At 40.4% G+C, this 23,381-nt stretch overlaps 1 protein-coding gene across 1 annotated transcript in view; it reads left to right on the top strand.

The window, feature by feature from the left end:
- Nucleotides 1-23,381, top strand: part of EPHA10 (EPH receptor A10) — a 1,463,996-nt gene that overhangs the window by 962,251 nt on the left and 478,364 nt on the right. The window contains exon 6 of the mRNA XM_069756914.1: nucleotides 7,220-7,344. Within this exon, the coding sequence (XP_069613015.1) occupies nucleotides 7,220-7,344 (125 nt within the window). The remainder of the gene's footprint in view (nucleotides 1-7,219; nucleotides 7,345-23,381) is intronic.

The following is a 23,381-nucleotide window of genomic DNA, read 5'->3' as shown; positions in this document are numbered from 1 at the left end:
TATACTTTTTTTTTCAGAAATACCAAAAAGGAAAAATTATTCAGCAACACAATGCTTTATTAATCCTATATTATTGGATGAATATAACAAGTAAAGACTGTACAGCACACAGCTTCCTGGGAATACTTAAATGAACCAGTTGTCTTGAACATAGTCCACCATGTAGATGAAGAGGACATAAAGAAGTGGATCTTTTCTAGACATTTACTTTTTGTATTAAAGGTTTTATCATGCATAAGCTACAGAATGAAAAATATATCATAATTGCAAAGCTATATAGATATAAGATACATCAGATTGCTATATTTCATGTGTTGACATGTTTACTTGATAAATTACATAATTTAACACCATTCTGTATGTGTTGCTTGTAAGAAAATTGTGAAGCTAACAGCTTTTTTCTTGTTATACTGTCTACTACATGACATTTTTCAAGCACCTATTTAGCAAAACAATTTACATATAGAGTTATTAAATAACCATTTAATTATTCAATAGACCACACATTCTGGTGAGCTACTTTATGACTTGGCAAACAGATTCCCTTATGAACAGGAAATAATTGCCAATGTTTGTGGCATCATAGTCATTTAGACATATCTTTTCAAAAAACACATCAGATGCCAGGAGATGTATTTTACTGATTGCAAAATGTAATAAATGTCAGTCATTATCCAACTAAACAAAAATATTTTAGACATCTAGACCATAAACACCAATCTTGTTAAAACATGAAGCTCCTGGCTCCTAAAATTGTCTTTTAAATTTCCCTTACTCAGGAATTCTATTTATGAATAATATCCAGGGTTAAAGTGTGTCCACTATAACTGGATAAAACTTATTTAAAGAAATATAATAATCAAATTAATTCTTTTCCTTGGTTAAAAGGAACCTGTCAGTTCCATCATGCCCTCCCAACCAGCAGCATTCACATATGTATATATTAACACAGTCTTATAGTAAAATTGAGTAAAAATGGGGAAGGCAGGACCTTAAAAAACTCATTCCATAAGATACGGCCTTCCCAAAACCCTGTCTGATGACAAATGCACATTTATTAGGATGCAGCAGGCCTCCACTGATAAAGGCAAGGGGCTTGGAGGGGTTGGCTGCCTAGTAGAAAAAATGGACATTGATATAGCTTGCATAGGACGCCAGTCACAAAGGTAAGTGTGATGCACAGTGTCTGGCTTGCAGCCTATTAATGATGCCCTTGTATTACCAGGCAGGATGCCCAGCACTATAGTATGCAACACACAAGGATAGACGCCCCAATGAACCAAGCCAACAAAAAGAGGCCTGGCCACATCTTGCAAAAAAAATGATATGATAAAAAGTGCAAAAAATTAATGCATATGGTAAATACATTTAATGAGGTATTGGATAATATTTTGGCCAAAATAGATAAGCTCGCAACCCAACGTCAAGGGTCCTCCTCATTACTTGCGTGTCCTACCACTAATATAAAAAAAGCTAACATAGAAAAAAAATGAAAAAAACACATACCATGAGATACAGACTTCCCAAAATCCTGTCTGATGACAAATGCACATTTAGCAGGATGCAGCAGGTCTCCACTGATAAAGGCAAGGACCATCCACCTCTCGTGTCTCCCCTTTTCCTCATAGTTTGTAAGCTTGCGAGCAGGGCCCTCATTCCTCTTGGTATCTATTTTGAACTGTGATTTCTGTTATGCTGTAATGTCTATTGTCTGTACAAATCTGCTCTATAATTTGTAAAGCGCTGCAGAGTATGTTGGCGCTATATAAATAAAATTATTACTATTATTATTATTACCTTCAATTGAGAAAATGGACTGTTTGATCAATGCCAATTCATAAACAACATGTAAAGTGCATAGTGCATAATAGTAAAATTCATTATGAATCAGTAAAATAAATGTTAAATGTATACAGCCAAAGCTCAATGAGAAAGTGACAAGTGCATGGGCAAAAAGGAAAGGTAGACATATGACACACAGTGCAAGAAGTTGCACCAAAATCCAATGCCAATCAGTGCAAATGAGGAATGAACTAAATAAATGAGGATCAAATGTGATGAGTGCTGTGTGTGCGGGTCTCAGCTGCCACTCGCTCTCACTCCGACAGCGCCATTTTGCAGAATGCTTCTTCCATTGGGCATGCTTCTTCAGCAGCATTCAAACTGTGATTAACAATGTGAAAATCAGGGGCTCTGTAAAACCAAAACCACGGTCAGGTAGACCAACAACTGCCAGGAAAATTGTTCAGATGCAAAGAAAAACCCACAAATAACATCAGCTGAAATACAGGACTCTCTGAAAACTAGCAGTGTGGCTGTTTCAAGATGCACAATAAGGAGGCACTTGAAGAAAAATCGGCTGCATGGTCGAGTCACTAGAAGAAAGCCATTACTGCGCAAATGCCACAAAGTATCTCACCTACAATATGCAAACAGTACAGAGACAAGCCTCAAAACTTCTGGAACAAGATCATTTGCAGTGATGAGACCAAAGTTGCACTTTTGGCCTCAATCATAAATGTTACATTTGGAAAGAGGTCAACAAGGCCTATGATGAAAGGAACACCATTCCTACTGTAAAGCACGGAGGTGGATCGCTGATGTTTTGAGGATGTATGAGCTACAAAGGCACAGGAAACTTGGTCAAAATTGAAGGAAAGATGAATGCAGTGCATTATCAACAAACACTGGAGACAAATTTACACTCATCAGCCCGGGAAGCTTTGCATGGGACATACTTGGACGCTCAAAAATCGCAACGATCCAAAACACAAGTTGACCTGTCATTGACTACAGCAGAACAAAGTGAAGGTTCTAGAGTGGTCATCTCTGTCTCCTGACCTCAATATCATTGAGCCACTCTGGGGAGATCTCAAGCGTGCAGTTCATGCTAGACAGCCCAGGAATTTACAGGACCTGGAGGCTTTTTGCCAAGAAGAGTGGGCAGCTTTCCCATTTGAGAAAATAAAGAACCTCATCTACATCTACCTCAAAAGACTGCAAGCTTCCATTGAAGTTTTAGCGGCACCATTTGTGTGGTGTCTCCGTTGCCCGGGAACGCTCGGTGTCGGCGTCAGTACGCAGGACAAGAAGCGCCTGCTGTTCCCCATCTGGGGGTTGCTGGCCTCATGGTCCTTGGCGTGCATCGTAAGTGCACTGGGAATGCGGGTAGCCACGTGGGCTCCTTGTGTGGTAGAACGGCAGGACGCCATCTAATAGTAGGTCTTGCACATGTTACTGTTTTTAACATCGCTATGGTTACTTACAGCTGCCACATGACTACCCTAAGGGAAGTGGTCATGTATGTATGTTTTTTCCACACCGCTTCTTCTATTTAAATACAAGCCCTACGCCTTCTCCACTCTCTGCAGGACAGCATAGAGGGTGGCAGGACTTTATGTCCCTCCTTTTTAGCACATAGGCACTTTATCTCCATGCACAAGCAAGTACCCTGAAGAATTAGCTTGGATGAAACACGTTGGGACGGACTATACAGGGAGAGTGCAGGGCATGTGTATACAGGGGTAGCTGTGGACTGCCCTTGTAAGGGCAGGAGCTTTGAGGATAGCTTACTGATAGCCCCATAGGGATTGACATAGGGACTGTCATCTCTTCTTTTCCGGATTATCCCCTGACCAGAGGTTATCCGGTGCTTCTTTGCCTACACCCTAGAACTGGTGAGATTGTTCCTTTTTTACTATGTATATAGCCACCAGTAGCACTGGCGATATCATATGCTTTCATTGCTGGTAATCAATTGTTTTTACATGTAACTAGGTATATGATGCTGAATGTTATATATGGTTTCCTGACTCCAGCTTTTTCACAGGTTATATCCTAGTTCAATTTGATTTCACTAATACTCTAGAGTTGAAATCATTTAATCCTGTGAGGGGATAATCAGTTTCTGTGGTTACCATACCATTTGGTTGAGACTATGCCCCAGCTTTTATTCACCTGGGTGCTTGGTTTTGTTTTTTTGTGTGGCTTTCATAATAATAAAAGTTACGTTTTATTTTTTCCACTTATGCTTTGTTATGTAAGCTTCCATTGATATTAGAGGGGGCAATACACGGTAATAAGAAATGAGGTATGTGAACTTTTGATCAGGGTCATTTGGATGTTTTGGGTTGTCATTATGATTTAAAAAGAGAAAACACAGTAGTTTGACGATTAATGGGTTCTCTCAACCACTAACCATGAGTGGAGAAAAAGTTTTGGTGTTATCATTTATATTCTCTGAAAAAAGGCCAAGAAAGCAAAAATTCTACCGGGGTATGAAAACTTTTGAGCACAACTGTATATCCATGTTTAAAAAATGTTTTTATGACCTCCACTTTTCCTATGAAAATTAGGCCTTTGACTAGTTGATGGAGCGTTAGTTTTCCCAGACTGGTTGATTCTCTGTGTATGTTATAACACGCCTGTCTACGTGATAACAGGATTTTCAAGAGCCAGCATCATTGCCAGCTCCCCTGCAAATCTTGCACATGTATATGGCTCTATTAGGCAGCACTATCGAGCTTTTGAAGCCGGGTGTACACTTCCTGGCTTCAGAGGAATACTAATATGCAAAGAGAGTCAATGAGTCTGGGGAAACTCACATCCCATTGACTAGTCATAGGCCCTATTAGTATAAGAAAAGAGGAGGTTATAAAAAAAAATTAAACATGGATGTACGTGGATAACATTTTTAAAGGCTGGATAGGCAGGGAATTTACTAACACATGTGAATGCTGCTGTGTTGGAGGGCATGGGGGGGGGCTGATAAATTTCTACTATGATTTGAAGGTAAAGTTAGAATAATTTGTGGTTTACATATTATCCTATCTTTAAATATTATTGTGTTTTTCCAGATGTCCAAAATGTCTACCAAATTAATCACCACTAGTTGCTACTCAATTATGTTGCAGCAAAAGCAATAAAGGGAACCAGTCAGAAGGTTATTAGACCACAAACATCATCTGAGTAAGGCTTCTGGAATGCTGATGATGTCTATCTCTACCTCTATTCCTTTGTGGTATAAGTCTGTTTCCTTATTTTCTAGAAATTCATCGATGAATGTTTATGCAGATAAGCCATGATCCATGATAGATGGGTTGGTGGGGGGAGGCATTCAAAATGGCAATACCTCACCCCTCCTAGTATTTTGATGTTAATGGTATCTGCAGCCTTAGGATTTAGATTCCATTGTATACATTGGTGGAACAGGTAGTTGTTGGCTCTCTGTTCAACCATTCAGTCAGTGTGTCAGAGTCTCAGTGAGATAGGTGCAATGATATTAAACTGGAGCAGCAAATCAATGAACTGCAGCCAGATGAGTAGAATATTTTAATTTTTTTCAGTCAGTACTTGTGGTGGTATACTTTGGGGGAGCTGTGGGGTATCATACTTTGTGGGGAGTTATGAAAGCATACTATATGTGTGGACTGTGGGGGCAACATACTCTATAGAGACTATACTGTGTATAGGGCTGTGAGGCCATTATACGTGTGTGGGGCTATTGGGCCATCCTATTGTTATGGGTAACTGACAACATTATTCAATGGGAGCCTCTCACTGTGTGGTTGCTGTGAGAGTCATCATACTAAGTGACGGTTATTGTCATACTGTGCCAAAAGTGACTGTATAGGTATTTTACTGTGTGTGGGGTGCTGTGAGCCAATCAAACTATGTGGAAGTTTTGAGCGTCATCGTGCTGTGGGAAGATCATATTGTGGAGAGTGACTGGAGGCTTAATACTGTGTTGGGGTCACTTTTGTGACATCATAATACAGTGTTGAAGGCACAGTGGCTGCATAAAATGTGGAAGGCACTGTGTGGTGCTGAAATTGTACTGGAGCAGCATTATATTATTTTATGTGCACTATGGAAACATCATACGATTTTGGAGCACTGTGTCAGCATCAAAATTTGTTGGCAGGCACTTTTTGGGCATTTAGATTTGTTGGGACAATGTAAGGATGGTGATAAGATGTAATCATACGGTGTTTGGAGCACTACTGGGACATCATATTTGTTGGAGTCTTTGTGGGGGCATCATACATTTCTTAGGGTACTGTAAACATCATCATTCTAAATGTATGATTTCCCTGGTTTCAGTAATATATATGCATCTAAACTTAGCTATCCAGTAATATATTATTGTGTTATGCTAGCAAAGTATATTACAGACCACAACTCATGAGTGTTCACATACAGACAATAATGGCATAATCAAGTCAAACAAACTATAGCTATGTTCTTGGTTGTTTTCTTGTTCTTCTCAACTTGTGATATAAGGCAAGAGTTAAGGTAAGGTTAGATATATCTGTACTTTCCAATTAATGTAAAGCCCAGCTCAATTTAAATGAAACCTTTTAAGTGAAATAGGACTCTTTATCCATTGACATAATGCATCCATCATGCACTGTAGATCATTTTGTTTTACTCTATGTCATTTGCCTACTAGTGAACCATGTCATATTAACTAGATTATTTTGTTGTTAATAATAATAAAATTGCAGGTCTGGATATAAGTGTCCTTTCACACTGTGTTCGTGTTCTCCCCCATGTTCAGTGGTTCCATAAGGGCTTAAGTCAGAATCTGCTGCAAAATGGGATTCAGGCATTTGCGCCAGTGGTGGAAATGGAGTCCTCGTGTGCTCTGTTGTGTATCATTTTTGGTTGTATATGTCTATGGGAGGCGAACACCAAGATATAGTAGACTAGAATTAGCTGCCAGCCTCAAGTAGGCTTATACGGCCGAAAATGATGCTCAACAGAGCACACGATGACTTCTTCTGCATCACTATAGTCAATTATCCTGTCTGAGCATACGCCCAAATCCCGCTTTGTAGGAGACTGAGACAAAAGCTCTGATTGCACCACTGAACGTGGGGAAGAACGCAGTGTGAAATGGCTCTAAGATAGGATTCATACTATCTGCTTATAGTGCTACCTTACATTAACACTACTTATCTTCCTCTTGTTCTACTGCATTTTGTACTATGTGAAAAGTTTTCTAAAAATACTTTGTTGTGCTGACATTTGGAGCTTATTATTATTGTGGAGTAGATCTATGCCTGCTATAGTTCATACCCAGGCCTATATAGAGGTGAATTCTATAAGTACAAATTACATTTTAAATTATCAAAATGATTGATAGATAGATTAAATGAAAGTACTTACATTTTTGACCTACAAACCTTAGTTAATTTTGTGCTTTTTTTCTCTTTAGCACTGTCTCTGATCACTGACATTCGGGCGGACAAAATAGGTCAGAAAAGCATCACCTTATCATGGCAGGAACCGACCTTTCCATTCATCAACAATACTGAGTATGAGATCAAGTACTATGAAAAGGTATAATATTACTTGTTATTTCCTCATTTATTCCTGCCAATATGGGTTATAATCACTGTCATGTGTCAAACTTTGTTAAATTACTTTTTTTTTCTCATACCATTGGTAAGAAAGTAGAAAAGCAAACCATTATAAAGCTTTATATCACGCTTGACTTTTCTGCCGATAGGTTGTCTATAACTGCAATAGTGTTCTGAAACATCATTTTATTTTTAAGATGCTGTCATTGAGACCTTAAATATTCCTTTCCAAAGCAAGAAAAGCAACAGCTATTTAAATAAGATATCACATTGGCATGCAATTAATAACACAGCCGTCACCTGTGTATATCATTGCCTATCAGAGTTAGATTGTCGCATATGAAAGCAATGTTTCTCAGCAGCTTTTATGGAAAGGGACATTAAGTTACAAATACTATGAACAAAATATATATATTTCAAAACGATATTAATAGTTTGTGACATGGAACTCTATAGGCGCACAAGTCATTAATTAGAAAAGCTCAATCTTAGCAAGTCTCTCATAAATGAAGTGACTAGACCATTTACAATGAGGAGAGCGAACTCGTTTTTTTTCTTAATTCTCCTGCATGTGTCAGTGATTATAAAGTCAGCAAAACTACAGAATTTGAAATATCTTTCTTCTGCATAAATTCTACACACACATATATATATATGTATATATATATGTATATATATATATATATATATATATATATATATATATATTATATATACAGTTAGGTCAATATATATTTGGACAGAGACAGGATTTTTCTAATTTTGGTAATAGACATTACCACAATGAATTTTAAACAAAACAATTCAGATGCAGTTGAAGTTCAGACTTTCAGCTTTCATTTGAGGGTATCCACATTAAAATTGGATGAAGGGTTTAGGAGTTTCAGCTCCTTAACATGTGCCACCCTGTTTTTAAAGGGACCAAATGTAATTGGACAGATTCAATAATTTTAAATAAAATTTTCATTTGTAGTACTTGTTTGAAAACCCTTTGTTGGCAATGACTGCCTGAAGTCTTGAACTCATGGACATCACCAGACGCTGTGTTTCCTCCTTTTTGATGCTCTGCCAGGCCTTCACTGCGGTGGTTTTCAGTTGCTGTCTGTTTCTGGGCCTTTCTGTCTGAAGTTTAGGCTTTAACAAGTAAAATGCTGCTCAATAGGGATCAGGTGTCTGACTTGGCCATTCAAGAATATTCCACTTCTTTGCTTTAATAAACTCCTGGGTTGCTTTGGCTTTATATTTTGGGGCATTGTCCATCTGTAGTATGAAACGTCGACCAATCAGTTTGGCTGCATTTGGCTGGATCTGAGCACACAGTATGTCTCTGAATACCTCAGAATTCATTCGGCTGCTTCTGTCCTGTGTCACATCATCAATAAACACTAGTGACCCAGTGCCATTGGCAGCCATGCATGCCCAAGCCATCACACTGCCTCCGCCGTGTTTTACAGATGATGTGGTATGCTTTGGATCATGGGCTGTACCACGCCTTCACCATACTTTTCTCTTTCCATCATTCCGGTAGAGGTTGATCTTGGTTTCATCTGTCCAATGAATGTTCTTCCAGAACTGTGCTGGCTTTTTTGGATGTTTTTTTATCAAAGTCCAGTCTAGCCTTTTTATTCTTGATGCTTATGAGTGGCTTGCACCGTGCAGTGAACCCTCTGTATTTACTTTCATGCAGTCTTCTCTTTATGGTAGATTTGGATATTGATATGCCGACCTCCTGGAGAGTGTTGTTCACTTGGTTGGCTGTTGTGAAGGGGTTTCTCTTCACCACGGAGATTATTCTCCGATCTTCCCCCACTCTTGTCTTCAGTGGGCGCCCAGGTCTTTTTGCATTGATGAGTTCACCAGTGCTTTCTTTCTTTCTCAGGATGTACCAAACTGTAGATTTTGCCACTCCTAATATTGTAGCAATTTCTCGGATGGGTTTTTTCTGTTTTCGCAGCTTAAGGATGGCTTGTTACACCTGCATGGAGAGCTCCTTTGACCGCATGTTCACTTCACAGCAAAACCTTCCAAATGCAAGCACCACACCGCAAATCAACTCCAGGCCTTTTATCTACTTAATTGTGAATGACATAACGAAGGGATTGCCCACACCTGACCATGAAATAGCCTTGGAGTCAATTATCCAATTACTTTTGGTCCCTTTAAAAACAGGGTGGCACAGGGTCCTTTCTGACCTCGGACCGGATAGTACGTCCGAGGTCAGAAGCCCCGCTTTGATGCGGGCTCCGGCGGTGAGCCCGCATCAAAGCCAGGACATGTCAGCTGCTTTGAACAGCTGACATGTGCCCGTAATAGGCACGGGCAGAATCGCGATCTGCCCGCGCCTATTAACTAGTTAAATGTGGCTGTCAAACGCAGACAGCGGCATTTAACTACCGCATCCGGCCGGGCGGCCAGAAATGATCGCATCGCCGACCCCCATCACATGATCGGAGGTCGGCGATGCTTCAGAATGGTAACCATAGAGGTCCTTGAGACCTCTATGGTTACTGATCACCGGTAGCTGTGAGCGCCACCTTGTGGTCGGCGCTCACAGCACACCTGATTTTCTGCTACATAGCAGCGAACAGCAGATCGCTGCTATGTAGCCGAGCCAATCGTGCTGTGCCTGCTTCTAGCCTCCCATGGAGGCTATTGAAGCATGGCAAAAGTAAAAAAAAATTGAAAAAAAAAAAAAAAAAAAGTTTAAATCTATCGCTAAACCTGATTGCTAAATGGTGTAGCGAGAAAAAAATTTGAAACGCCAGAATTACGTTTTTTTGGTCGCCACGCCCACAACATTGCGTTAAAATGCAATAACGGGCGATCAAAAGAATATATCTGCACAAAAATGCAATCATTAAAAACGTCATCTCAGCATGCAAAAAATAAGCCCTCAACCGACCCCAGATCATGAAAAATGGAGGCGTTACGAGTATCGGAAAATGGCCCAATTTTATATTTTTTTTTTAGCAAAGTTTGGAATTTTTTTTCACCACTTAGGTAAAATATAACCTAGTCATGTTAGGTGTCTATGAACTTGTACTGACCTGGAGAATCATAATGGCAGGTCAGTTTTAGCATTTAGTGAACCTAGCAAAAAAGCCAAACAAAAAACAAGTGTGGGATTGCACTTTTTTTGCAATTTCACTGCACTTGGAATTTTTTTTCCATTTTCTAGTACACGACATGCTAAAACCAATGACGTCATTCACAAGTACAACTCGTCCCGCAAAAAATAAGCTCTCACATGGGCAAATTGATGGAAAAGTAAAAAAGTTATGGCTCTGGGAAGGAGGGGAGTGAAAAATGAACACGGAAAAACGAAAAATCATAAGGTCATGAAGGGGTTAAGGAGCTGAAACTCCTAAACCCTTCATCCAATTTTAATGTGGATACCCTCAAATGAAAGCTGAAAGTCTGAACTTCAACTGCATCTGAATTGTTTTGTTTATAATTCATTGTGGTAATGTCTATAACCAAAATTAGAAAAATGTTGTCTCTGTCCAAACATTTATGGACCTAACTGTATATATATATATTTACAGAATAATTTTCAAAAATAAATTAGAGACATTGACCCACAAAAAGTAGACATAAAGCTTGTGTGACATTACAGTCATGGTTATGAGTTTTATTTCCAATATTTTCACCAATTTCTTTTTTAAAGGGAAGGTACCGCGTTTGTAGATCATTAATAAATCACTGTAATGTAGCATAACATGCTGTTATAACCCAGATTTGAATGCATGTAAAACAGATTTCATGTGTTATATGAGTAGAAAGAATGCACTGGGGGCTGACATCTTGGTTTTGCAGCAGTAGCAGGGCACTATCAGTGTCAGATTACGGCACCCCATGGACATAGGAGATAATAGACCGGCACGGACCCTATCTGTAACATTGCAGCAGCATTAGCAGTGAGCTGGGCACGCCTCTGTGGGCTGCACAACTCACTACTGTAGGTGTGACTAGCTGCCATTTTATTATAGTCCAGTGCTATTTGTTGAGCTCCACTTACTCTCTATCGCAGGACAGAAGCACTGACTGCTCCTCTGTACTCCAGGCACTGCAGGTTCTGGGCAGACATCCTCTGCTCTCACACGCTGCCCTGTGTGCTTCCCTCTGCTCTGTCTCCGCCTCCCCACTTTCACACAGTCCCAGTGATCTCCGGTAAACTGCACTCTCCCCCTGTGTCGCTCTCCCTCTCTGTGCGGCGTGGGGGGGTCTCTGTGCGGCGTGGGGGGGTCTCTGTGCGGCGTGGGGGGGTCTCTGTGCAGCGTGGGGGGGGTCTCTGTGCGGCGTGGGGGGGTCTCTGTGCGGCGTGGGGGGTCTCTGTGCGGTGTGGGGGGGTCTCTGTGCGGTGTGGGGGGTCTCTGTGCGGCATGGGGGGGTCTCTGTGCGGCGTGGGGGGGGCTCCGTGCGGCGTGGGGGGGTCTCTATGCGTATGTGCAAGCATCGTCCGATGGGACTACAAGTCCCATCGGACGATGCCTGCTACAATGACAGTGATTGACACATTAGCCAATTATGGGACGGTAGTAGTCCCATCATCCGGCTAATGTGTTGAATGAAAAAAAAAAAAATACTCCATACATACTCCATATACACTCCATACATACGTGCTACATACATGCATGCTACATACATACATGCTACATACATGCATGCTACATACATACATGCTACATACATACATGCTACATACATGCTGCATACATGCTGCATACATACTCCATACATGCTACATACATACATGCTACATACATGCATGCTACATACATACATGCTACATACATACATACTCCATACATGCTACATACATGCATGCTACATACATGCATGCTACATACATACATGCTACATACATACATACTCCATACATGCTACATACATGCATGCTACATACATGCATGCTACATACAATACATTCATGCATCCTTTTTTTTCTGCCAGATCAGGTTTTTGTCCATCGGATCATTTTTTTCCCGCCTGATCCGTTTTTTATCGCCGGATCAGTTTTTTTCCACAATTTCCTTTTTTTTCTGCCAGATCAGTTTTTTCCCCATCGGATCCTTTTTTTCCCTTTTTTTTCCTTTTTTGCATTATAAATGATGCATTTTTAAATTGTTTTTATCGCATTTTTATAGTGAACAAACGCAAACAAATGCGAAAAATCCTGAACGTGTGCACACAGCCTCAATGTGTATCTCCCCATCACACTCCATATGTGTCTCACTCATCATACTTCATGCCTCTTTCTCTCCCATCAGTCACTCTTAGCCATACAATGCATCTCTCCCCTCCCTCCATAATGCCTGGCCATTCACTGCAGACCTGGAGCTCCTTCTTATCTTCTTGAGGGATGAGTCCCAGACAGCTCCTAATGCTGCTCCATGCACACCACATGTCTTCACTCTTCTTGGGTCCAGATGCTGCTGAGCCCACTGTGTTCTGCTCCTCTGATGCAGTAACTGCTGGTGACAGCAGGTCACAGGGCAGTCACACACAAAATGGTGCTGCCCTGTGATGCTGCTCTTCATTCTTACTGTTGGGGCAGTATCTGCTGACATCACCATTTCCCTCCCCTTTTGAGTGGTCTAATATCCCTGGAGCAGAGCTGCTAAATCTTACTATAGCTGCTTGAGGTCTAAAACGGAAAATGCTCCCCCTAGTGGTAAATATGTATATTTGTAGAAAAATAGATAATATTTTTCATATAGAAATGTTTGCAAACATTGCATTAATACATTTTAATTACTATTTTAAGCTTAATTTCACAAAAAAACAAAATACAAGAAAACTGGTGGCACCTTCCCTTTAAAGAAACACTGACAGCACATTTTCATTATCTCACCTGACTGCAGAATAATAATAATAATACCCTGATTCCAGCAGTGTACCACTTACTGGCTCACTAGTTCTGCTAAAGTATTATTGGCTGATAATAATAACTAGCAAAAGAGCAGTAATGACTGGAAGTTCTTTGCCTAAACTACAGAACATTGACCAGAGCGGCGCTGATCAAAGACAGCCGCTGGTGAGTATAATACTTGATGCAGGGAACTCCGATTAGTAGCACCACTCCAGCAGTAAAATAAAAATAAAAATCTGCAGTGCTGCTTTAATCAAAACTGCAGTAACCAATAAAGTAAGTGACACGTAGCTGGAATTAGGTTCTCTGTCCCTTCATCATGATGCTTTCGGATGAGATAGCAGAAGCCTGCTCTGATAGAAGAATTGCTCTGATATGTCAAAGCTGTATGATATCAATCTAAAAGAAACTAAGCAATTATATTCATCCCTTGTTAGATCCATATGAGTTCCTATCGATCCCCAATCAACAGAAATGTGTCTTATAAAATAAGAGCCCGATTCATCAAGACCGGTAATGTTTACACGGGTCTTGATGAGAGGCATTCTTTTGATTCATGAAGAGGAGCACATCTCTTAATGAATCTGGAGCATCTGATGAGTGATGTGAACATTCATGTGCTACAACAGAAATCTTACTCCAGTCATATGAAAACCACAGCTTGTCATGAATTAGATGAGCTCGGGCGTGATGCCCCCAACCCGCCCTAGCTCTGCCCATTTCATATGTCAAGTTCCGCTGTATGTAGCAGGCTCAAGAGCTGAGCATACAATGTACCTCTGAGATGCTGGCTACATTCACTCTGCTGTTTAACCATTTAAATACCTATATCAATCACTAGCAGCTGCATCTAAATAGTGTGGCTACTAGTACGCATGTTGTCCAACTTTCATTAGGCCCCTCTGGCATAAACAAAGGGCACAATTGGGTTGCAATTGCAGCTAATAGCGGCCATCTAACTTCTCCTTTGACTTTGAAGCCTAGCCTGTGTTTTGACTATATTGTGCAAAACAGTAATGTATTCAAAGAGTTATTCAATGATTATGGGTTCAAGTCCCCTAAGGGGGATAAAAATTACAGTAAAAATAAAATAAGGTAAAAAAAATCTTAATATCTAAAAATTTGAATTATGAAACTCTTCCCTCTCTAATACTAAAGAAACAGATACAATTCATTAACCTGTGCAATATGCACTGTAAAGAAAATGAAAATTTAGTTTTTTTTTTCGTTCATCACATTGACCTTTTAGCAACTCCAGTGATTCATGGAGTGGCGCGGAGGTCACTTTTCAATACAAAACTATGAGAGCCTCATTCAGGCCTCATTCTGGTTCTCATAGACTTACATTGAGAGCTTGTAACGTATCTTTTGACTTTTGGGAAGTCAGAAGTTGCGCTCATAAGAAGGAGCTGGGGGACCGTAGCTGTGCTGAAAAACAGTGACCACAGGCAGGAGCTTATATTTAAACCCCACTAGAGTACTGGAAAAAAAAAAAAAAACGCTGGAGTGGTGCTTTAAAGATATGCAACAAAAAGCAAATAAAATATCATACATACCTGAATATGGTCTAAAGATTAATAACAGCTTGACATACAAAGAAAAAGCTCTTAGACAGGTCCATCAACAAAAAAATGTAAAAACTCTCAGAAAATGGCGACTCAAACCACTTTTTTATTTTTCACAAGTTCCCAATTAAATAACTAATTTTTTTAATAACTTAAATATTAAAAACTATACAAGTGGTATCACAGTAATTGTGCCGACATGGGAAATCATGTTGCCAGTTCACATTAACTGTACACCGAAAAAACAGAAGGGCAAAAAAGTGAAAAATTACCTGGTCATGCAGACGATAAACATTCATGATTGGGATCAGGAGTGTTAACTAGAATCAAGTTATATCCTATGATATTCCTTGGAAGTGGAAAGACATTTCATAAACATGTCTAACAGTGAAATTTGGAATCCCATCAACACAACATGATTATATTAAGACAGAAACATGGGCTCTCAAAATGAATAAGTCCTTTAGTTATGCAGAACAATAAACTAATTAGCTGTGACAAGCGGTAGCTAAATCAATACTGAACCTTTCCTATTATGTATAATTGTATTTCCAAGGCATAACTGCATATCCAATTTGAGTTGAACAAATCAAATATCGTAACTAAAGGTCTAATCATGGAGGATCATTTAGAAAATGAGATGGTCTTAATTTGGAAAAGAAAATTGCGCTGCCAAACCTTTCAGTGAATCATGCATGTAGTTGACAAATATTGTTAGTGACACTAAGAAATGGAAGTCAAGAAAAGAGCTTGAATTCAAACCGCGTCCGGTCGTGTACACGATGTGATGCTCCTATAGATCAGAACTCCGATTACAGTGACTTTTATGTATAAAGCCCAAGTATAAAGAATATTCATATCACATGGGTCATTAGATTTTTCAATCGGGTCCTATTCCACAATACAATCAGTGTATATATAAAAAGTTATGAAAATTTTTGTATATATTGAAGCAGATTTAATAAGATCTGTATTTATAGGAATCATAATACCGACTAGAATTAAAATGATCAAACTTTAAAATGTGCAAATGAAATTTGAATTTGAATTTTCCCCATGAGGGTCACTTTTGTTTTCTTTCTTAATGAATATTTCATAGGTATGAAGAGCCCATGCTCTAAAATGTAAGCTCTCCCACTTTTCCACTTTTCCTACTATGTGGTGTCAGAAGTGTCATTTTTCTAAAATTCGCAATATTTCTGGCAGAGTTTACATTGTAAACTGGTACAAATCAATAAAAAGCTTCCCATTTGTGTTTTCATTTCTTTACTTTCCAAGATATTTTAGTCAGACTTGAAGTTAAAAAAGGGGGTAAAATATTATCTTATATATAATGCTCCATGAGTGTTATATGTGCAGACTTCTTATAAAATGTATGCATGTATATATTGAAAATAGGAGTACACAAAGTCTTCTAGGCATGGAAAGAACAAGTTGGCGACATATTGTGACATCTATCTTTATTCCTTCTTCAAAAATGACCACTTTTAGGCTACGGTCACACAGTATTTGATCAGTATTTTACATCAATATTTGTAAGCCAAAACCAGGAGTAGGTGATAAATGCAGAAGTGGTGATATGTTTCTATTATACTTTTCCTCTGATTGTTCCACTCCTGGTTTTGGCTTCCAAATACAGATGTTAACTACTGACCAAATACTGAATGTATGTCCATAGTCTTAGAGTCTTAAAACTGTATGATGGATGATGCTCAACTTGACTCTTCAGATTTCCCAAAGGTGTTCATTTGTGTTCAAGAGACATACTGTTAGGGTTGGCAGATTGCATTAAATAAAATAAATAATAAAGCACAATCACAACCCGGGGTCCACTGTGCAGAGATGGAAAACTGCTGCTAGTGAAAAATGACGGAACACATGGCGAGTGATGACTTGTACATACTGGGTTAACGCCACTCAGTGTGAACAGGACGCTTAGTTCCAAACACTGTTACTCTGCAGGAAGGAACAGTACAAACGAGTACTAAGTGCTCTGTCCTGGTTAAACGTCACAGGACAAGCATGCGAATTGAACTCGCACACAGAAACAAAACAGATGCTCTGCAACTGAGCTGTGTCAATCGCACACAGAAATGAAACAGATGCTCTGCAAGTGAGCTGTGTCACTCGCACAGAGAAACAAAACAGATGCTCTGCAACTGAGCTATGGCAATCGCACACAGAAACGAAACAGATGCTCTGCAAAATACCATGATTTGGGCTGAGCTTGCTCTGAAACTCTACTCTGCTAACCACACACATGTAGGTAATAGATGCTTAGCCAAACGGCTAATTTCCCCCACTGACGCTATCTGCCTGCCTATGTGTACAGTCCCAAAGCCAGACATACGACACTTGCAGACAGGGGTAGGGTCTTCACACACATTACCATACACAAATAATACTAGTGCGCCCGTGGGGGCCATTGGGGGTCTTTTATACAAAAGGCTCCACCCCAAACACTCACGCCCAGCCAGCCAAGACATCGTCCGCTGACCAATCCAGAGATGCAACATCACCAGAGCTGAAGACGTCCGAACACCAAAAGGAAGACGCCACATCACAGACATGCTCAGTAAGGTGATTTCTGGAGTTTGACTCCAGAGTGTAAGGTCACCTCTGCCTATCGCTGGCTACCATAGACTTAGCTGGAGAGCCAGCAGTAACCAAATGAACACCACAAGCCTGAGCAAGATGCTGGGACAGACGTCTATTCTCAGCAGCACCTGCAGAAGCAGAACCTGAATGGGAGACCACAGAGGCAGATAAGGCTTGAGATCTATCCCATACAGCGGGAGTCTCCTGACGCCTAACACATACTTGGCCAATGGATCACTTTCACATTGTTCTTCTTTGGAAATGCAAAAGTGGCCTTAGATTTTTTTTCCATAGCCATGTAGAAAAAAAAGTGACTGCCAAGAGATTGAAATGATAGCAGCATCTTCTCTTTCACTATAGAGCTGTACATTGGTGGATTCATGATATCAATTAAAGGTAGCTCCCCAACACCAGCAGCAGTCATACAGCCCCATGTAAGGACACTGCCGCCGCCATGTTTCAGTGTTGGCATCATTCAGTTTTCTTTGTACTATAGAAATAGCAAAAGGTTGAAAGCCAACCAGACTTAAAGAAAAAGGGGTTACCCAAAAGACGTTTCAATAAATAGCAAAAAGGAACCTAAAACATAGCATTTATTATATCTATTAAAATGACAAGACACAACATAGAAACAAAACATGTGTATAAACCAATCGTTAATCAGAAAATGGACTGTTTATCAATAAAGAGATAAAAAAATACAATGCTCAGGACAGATTGGTTTCTTGTACTCCTAAAGGTACCGTCACACTAAGCGACGCTGCAGCGATACCGACAACGATGTCGATCGCTGCAGCGTCGCTGTTTGGTCACTGGAGAGCTGTCACACAGACAGCTCTCCTGCGACCAACGATCACGAGGTCCCCGGTAACCAGGGTAAACATCGGGCTACTAAGCGCAGGGCCGCGCTTAGTCACCCAATGTTTACCCTGGTTACCAGCGTAAACGTTAAAAAAACAAACACTACATACTTACCTTCAGCTGTCTGTCCCCGGCGCTGTGCTTTCCTCTGCACTGTCAGTGCTGGTCAGCCGGAAAGCAGAGCGGTGACGTTACCGCTGTGCTTTCCGGCTGGCTGGCGCTGACACAGGATGCAGGAGGAGTGCAGAGAAGCAGAGCGCCGGGGACAGACAGCTGAAGGTAAGTATGTAGTGTTTGTTTTTTTAACGTTTACGCTGGTAACCAGGGTAAACATCGGGTTACTAAGCGCTGCCCTGCGCTTAGTAACCCGATGTTTACCCTGGTTACCAGTGAAGACATCGCTGGATCGGTGTCACACACGCCGATCCAGCGATGTGAGCGGGAAGTCCAGCGACAAAATAAAGTTCTGGACTTTCCTCAGCGACCAACGATCTCCCAGCAGGGGCCTGATCGTTGGTCGCTGTCACACATAACGATTTCCTTAACGATATCGTTGCTACGTCACAAAAAGCAACGATATCGTTAACGAAATCGTTATGTGTGACGGTACCTTAAGGCAGTTATAAGACCAAACCCAGGCTTAGCATTGAGACCAGACGCATAAATCAACACAGATATCAATGCTCCTGTCCATGCCAGCATACTCATGCTCAAATACGTGAAAAAAAAATCAGTACCACTGATGATCACCCTTAGTATGTAAAATGAATGGGGTATATAATACAAAAGCGGAACAATCTCACCAAATGATGAAGACACCACACCATAGATGCACCCTCCTACTCAATCAGCCAGAAATCCAATGGATCAATACATGGCTCCAAAAAATCATTTCTGCTCAGGACCACCTCCCTACTCGTTTCATCCCAGAGGGGAATCATCAGGGGACAGGGTGGTCAAATAGTGGTCTTGATGATAAGATGCTCTGTCATCATTAATTTTCACATGGAGCCTATCATGGAAGGATTCCTAATGGTGTCTCTTAAATAACAGTAATACAGTTAGGGCCAGAAATATTTGGACAGTGACACAATTTTCGCGATTTGGGCTCTGCATGCCACCACATTGGATTTGAAATGAAACCTCTACAACAGAATTCAAGTGCAGATTGTAACGTTTAATTTGAAGGGTTGAACAAAAATATCTGATAGAAAATGTAGGAATTGTACACATTTCTTTACAAACACTCCACATTTTAGGAGGTCAAAAGTAATTGGACAAATAAACATAACCCAAACAAAATATTTTTATTTTCAATATTTTGTTGCAAATCCTTTGGAGGCAATCACTGCCTTAAGTCTGGAACCCATGGACATCACCAAACGCTGGGTTTCCTCCTTCTTAATGCTTTGCCAGGCCTTTACAGCCGCAGCCTTCAGGTCTTGCTTGTTTGTGGGTCTTTCCGTCTTAAGTCTGGATTTGAGCAAGTGAAATGCATGCTCAATTGGGTTTAGATCTGGAGATTGACTTGGCCATTGCAGAATGTTCCACTTTTTGGCACTCATGAACTCCTGGGTAGCTTTGGCTGTATGCTTGGGGTCATTGTCCATCTGTACTATGAAGCGCCGTCCAATCAACTTTGCAGCATTTGGCTGAATCTGGGCTGAAAGTATATCCCGGTACACTTCAGAATTCATCCGGCTACTCTTGTCTGCTCTTATGTCATCAATAAACACAAGTGACCCAGTGCCATTGAAAGCCATGCATGCCCATGCCATCACGTTGCCTCCACCATGTTTTACAGAGGATGTGGTGTGCCTTGGATCATGTGCCGTTCCCTTTCTTCTCCAAACTTTTTTCTTCCCATCATTCTGGTACAGGTTGATCTATGTCTCATCTGTCCATAGAATACTTTTCCAGAACTGAGCTGGCTTCTTGAGGTGTTTTTCTGCAAATTTAACTCTGGCCTGTCTATTTTTGGTATTGATGAATGGTTTGCATCTAGATGTGAACCCTTTGTATTTACTGTCATGGAGTCTTCTCTTTACTGTTGACTTAGAGACAGATACACCTACTTCACTGAGAGTGTTCTGGACTTCAGTTGATGTTGTGAACGGGTTCTTCTTCACCAAATTAAGTATGCGGCGATCATCCACCACTGTTGTCATCTGTGGACGCCCAGGCCTTTTTGAGTTCCCAAGCTCACCAGTCAATTCCTTTTTTCTCAGAATGTACCCAACTGTTGATTTTGCTACTCCAAGCATGTCTGCCATCTCTCTGATGGATTTTTTCTTTTTTTTCAGCCTCAGGATGTTCTGCTTCACCTCAATTGAGAGTTCCTTTGACTGCATGTTGTCTGCTCACAGCAACAGCTTCCAAATGCAAAACCACACACCTGGAATCCACTCATGACCTTTTAACTACTTCATTGATTACAGGTTAACGAGGGAGACGCCTTCAGAGTTAATTGCAGCCCTTAGAGTCCATTGTCCAATTACTTTTGGTCCCTTGAAAAAGAGGACGCTATGCATTACAGAGCTATGATTCCTAAACCCTTTCTCCGATTTGGATGTGGAAACTATCATATTGCAGCTGGGAGTGTGCACTTTCAGCCCATATTATATATATAATTGTATTTCTGAACATGTTTTTGTAAACAGCTAAAATAACAAAACTTGTGTCACTGTCCAAATATTTCTGGCCCTAACTGTACCTCCCCACTCATCAATTACCTGCTGATCACAGCCAATCAGAACTCGGCGTACAGCAGGTGTCCAGTTAATTAACTTCACCTCATTGGTGGCCCAGAGGGTTAAGCATAAAAAATATATATCGGCCAGAGTGAAGCGCACCAATGCAAAAAAGCACGCACTAAACGTACAGATATTTCCTGGTCATCCCCCTCAGACTCCCATTGGTCGCTCAGGAGGATGTGTCACTGGGACACATCACCACCCCCTTGAATCACAAGCTCAAACAGAGTGAGCGCAAAGCATATGACAACTTCCGGTCTGTAACTTCCGGTACCTGGAGCGCAGAACGGTGAACCGCAAACTACAGGCATGCATCGCGTTGCTTATTTATTACTCTCTCGCGCATGCGCACCCCGTAAAACAGCAGAGTGAGAATAAAATCACATAGGAAGAACAGATTATCTACAAATTTAAGTGTACAAGGCTAGTATTATTGCACTTTGCCACAACAAAAACACAGTGAACCCAGGGGATTGCGCCTGTCAATTCACATCAATAAAAAAAAATTTTTGTGTGCAGTTCACCATGTGTCATATGATCCCATAACAAAATCATTGTCACAAAAATTTTTTTTAAATAGTATTGGACTATTGATGAGGGGCATTAGTTAAGTTGTGTCAAAAAGACCCATGTTCTGTAATCCACTATGCATAAAAAAGACTACAGAACAAAAGGAATGCAGCAATTAACACAGTCAGTCGCTGTAAAATTAGGAGCATTTCGGCAGGCTCCTTATTTACCACATGGACAGAGAAAAAGCTCAGAAGAATCATCGGACATAGAAAAGGAAGAGGTGGCATAGATCAATCTTTGTTATATATAATTATTATCTTAATTTATTTGAGGCACCCAGGCACCAGTCTCCAATGAAGTATATCTCACCGCCATTACATAGAACAGAACCGAGGAAAAAAGGAAGGAAAAGAGGGAAAGTGGTTGAAAAATGTCTAAGGGTTTCCCTCACACTGTTTCCTATCATTCAGTTTTCTTTGTACTACACAACTTTGAGACATCATACAGTTTAGCTATTAGTTCCCAAAACATTATGCTGGTCTCTTTACTGCCACATGGTAAAACCAAAGTAGGCAGGAGTTGGAAATTCCATCAAGACAATGATCCTGAGCATACATCCAATTTAGTAAAAAATTGGTTAGCAAAGAAAAGTTTACCCTGTTGCAATAGCCAAGCCAATCACCTCATTTAAACCCTAAAGAACACCTTTGAGATGAGTTAAGGCAATGAGTTGAGGCTGATGCCTATAGCAATAAAGATTAATTGTTTGCAGATTTGCAAATGGAATGGAACAAGATCCCTTAGGATGTCTTGGATACCCTAGTGACTTCAATGCCTCATCAGTGTGGTGCAGTAATTAAAGCAAGACTGTATGCTGCAAAATACTAAGTTATGGCATTGTAAACAATGAATTACTATGTTGTGATCAATAAATAGTATATGCAAACCTTTTGGCAGTTAGTTTTCTTTAATTAAATGACTATACCTATTTCCTGAAGCATTTTGGTCAAAATTAAGGTCTTGCATGATTCAAACTTCATGCACTTTCAATTTATCACCAGGAAAATGACATCACAACAACCAAACAGAATTAATAACACATTTAAAAAAATAAATACTTTTGGTCACAACTGTATAAATACATATACATATATACATATATACAGTGGGGAAAATAAGCATTTGATGCAGTGACGATTTTGAAAGTTTTCTCACCTGCAAAAAATGGAGAGGTCTGCAATTTTTATCATAGGTACACTTCAACTGTGAAAAACAGAATCTAAAAATAAAAAACAGAATAATATAATAAATAATCATACACTTCATACATTTCACTTCACTTCATGCACTTCAAATTTATGTTAAGGACCTATAATTCTGCCCTTCACCTCGCCAAACAGACCTACTTCACCACCCTGATCTCCTCACTACCCAGTAACCCCAAGAAACTTTTTGACACCTTTCACTCCCTCCTCAGGCCAAAAGCACAAGCCCCATCACAGACATTTGTGCTGATGACCTTGCCTCCCACTTTATAGAGAAAATAGACAATATCCGTCAGGAAATCCGCTCCCAATCACCAAGTTCAGTGACTCCCATCCCTCCGTGCATTTCCCCTGGCTCACTCTCCACATTCGATCCCATCACAGAAGAAGAAGTCTCCAGGCTCCTCTCCTCTTCTCGTCCGACTACATGCACCTCTGACCCCATTCACTCACATCTCCTCCAGTCTCTCTCCAGTCGTCACAACTCACCTAACTACAATCTTTAATCTCTCCCTCTCCTCTGGCATTTTCCCCTCCTCCTTCAAACACTCTATCATTACTCCATTACTAAAGAAACCCACCCTCGACCC

Source organism: Ranitomeya imitator, chromosome 3 (assembly GCF_032444005.1).
Source record: "Ranitomeya imitator isolate aRanImi1 chromosome 3, aRanImi1.pri, whole genome shotgun sequence".
Lineage (NCBI taxonomy): Eukaryota > Metazoa > Chordata > Amphibia > Anura > Dendrobatidae > Ranitomeya > Ranitomeya imitator.
Note: the sequence above shows the minus strand (reverse complement) of the source record. Positions and strands in the feature narration are given on the sequence as shown.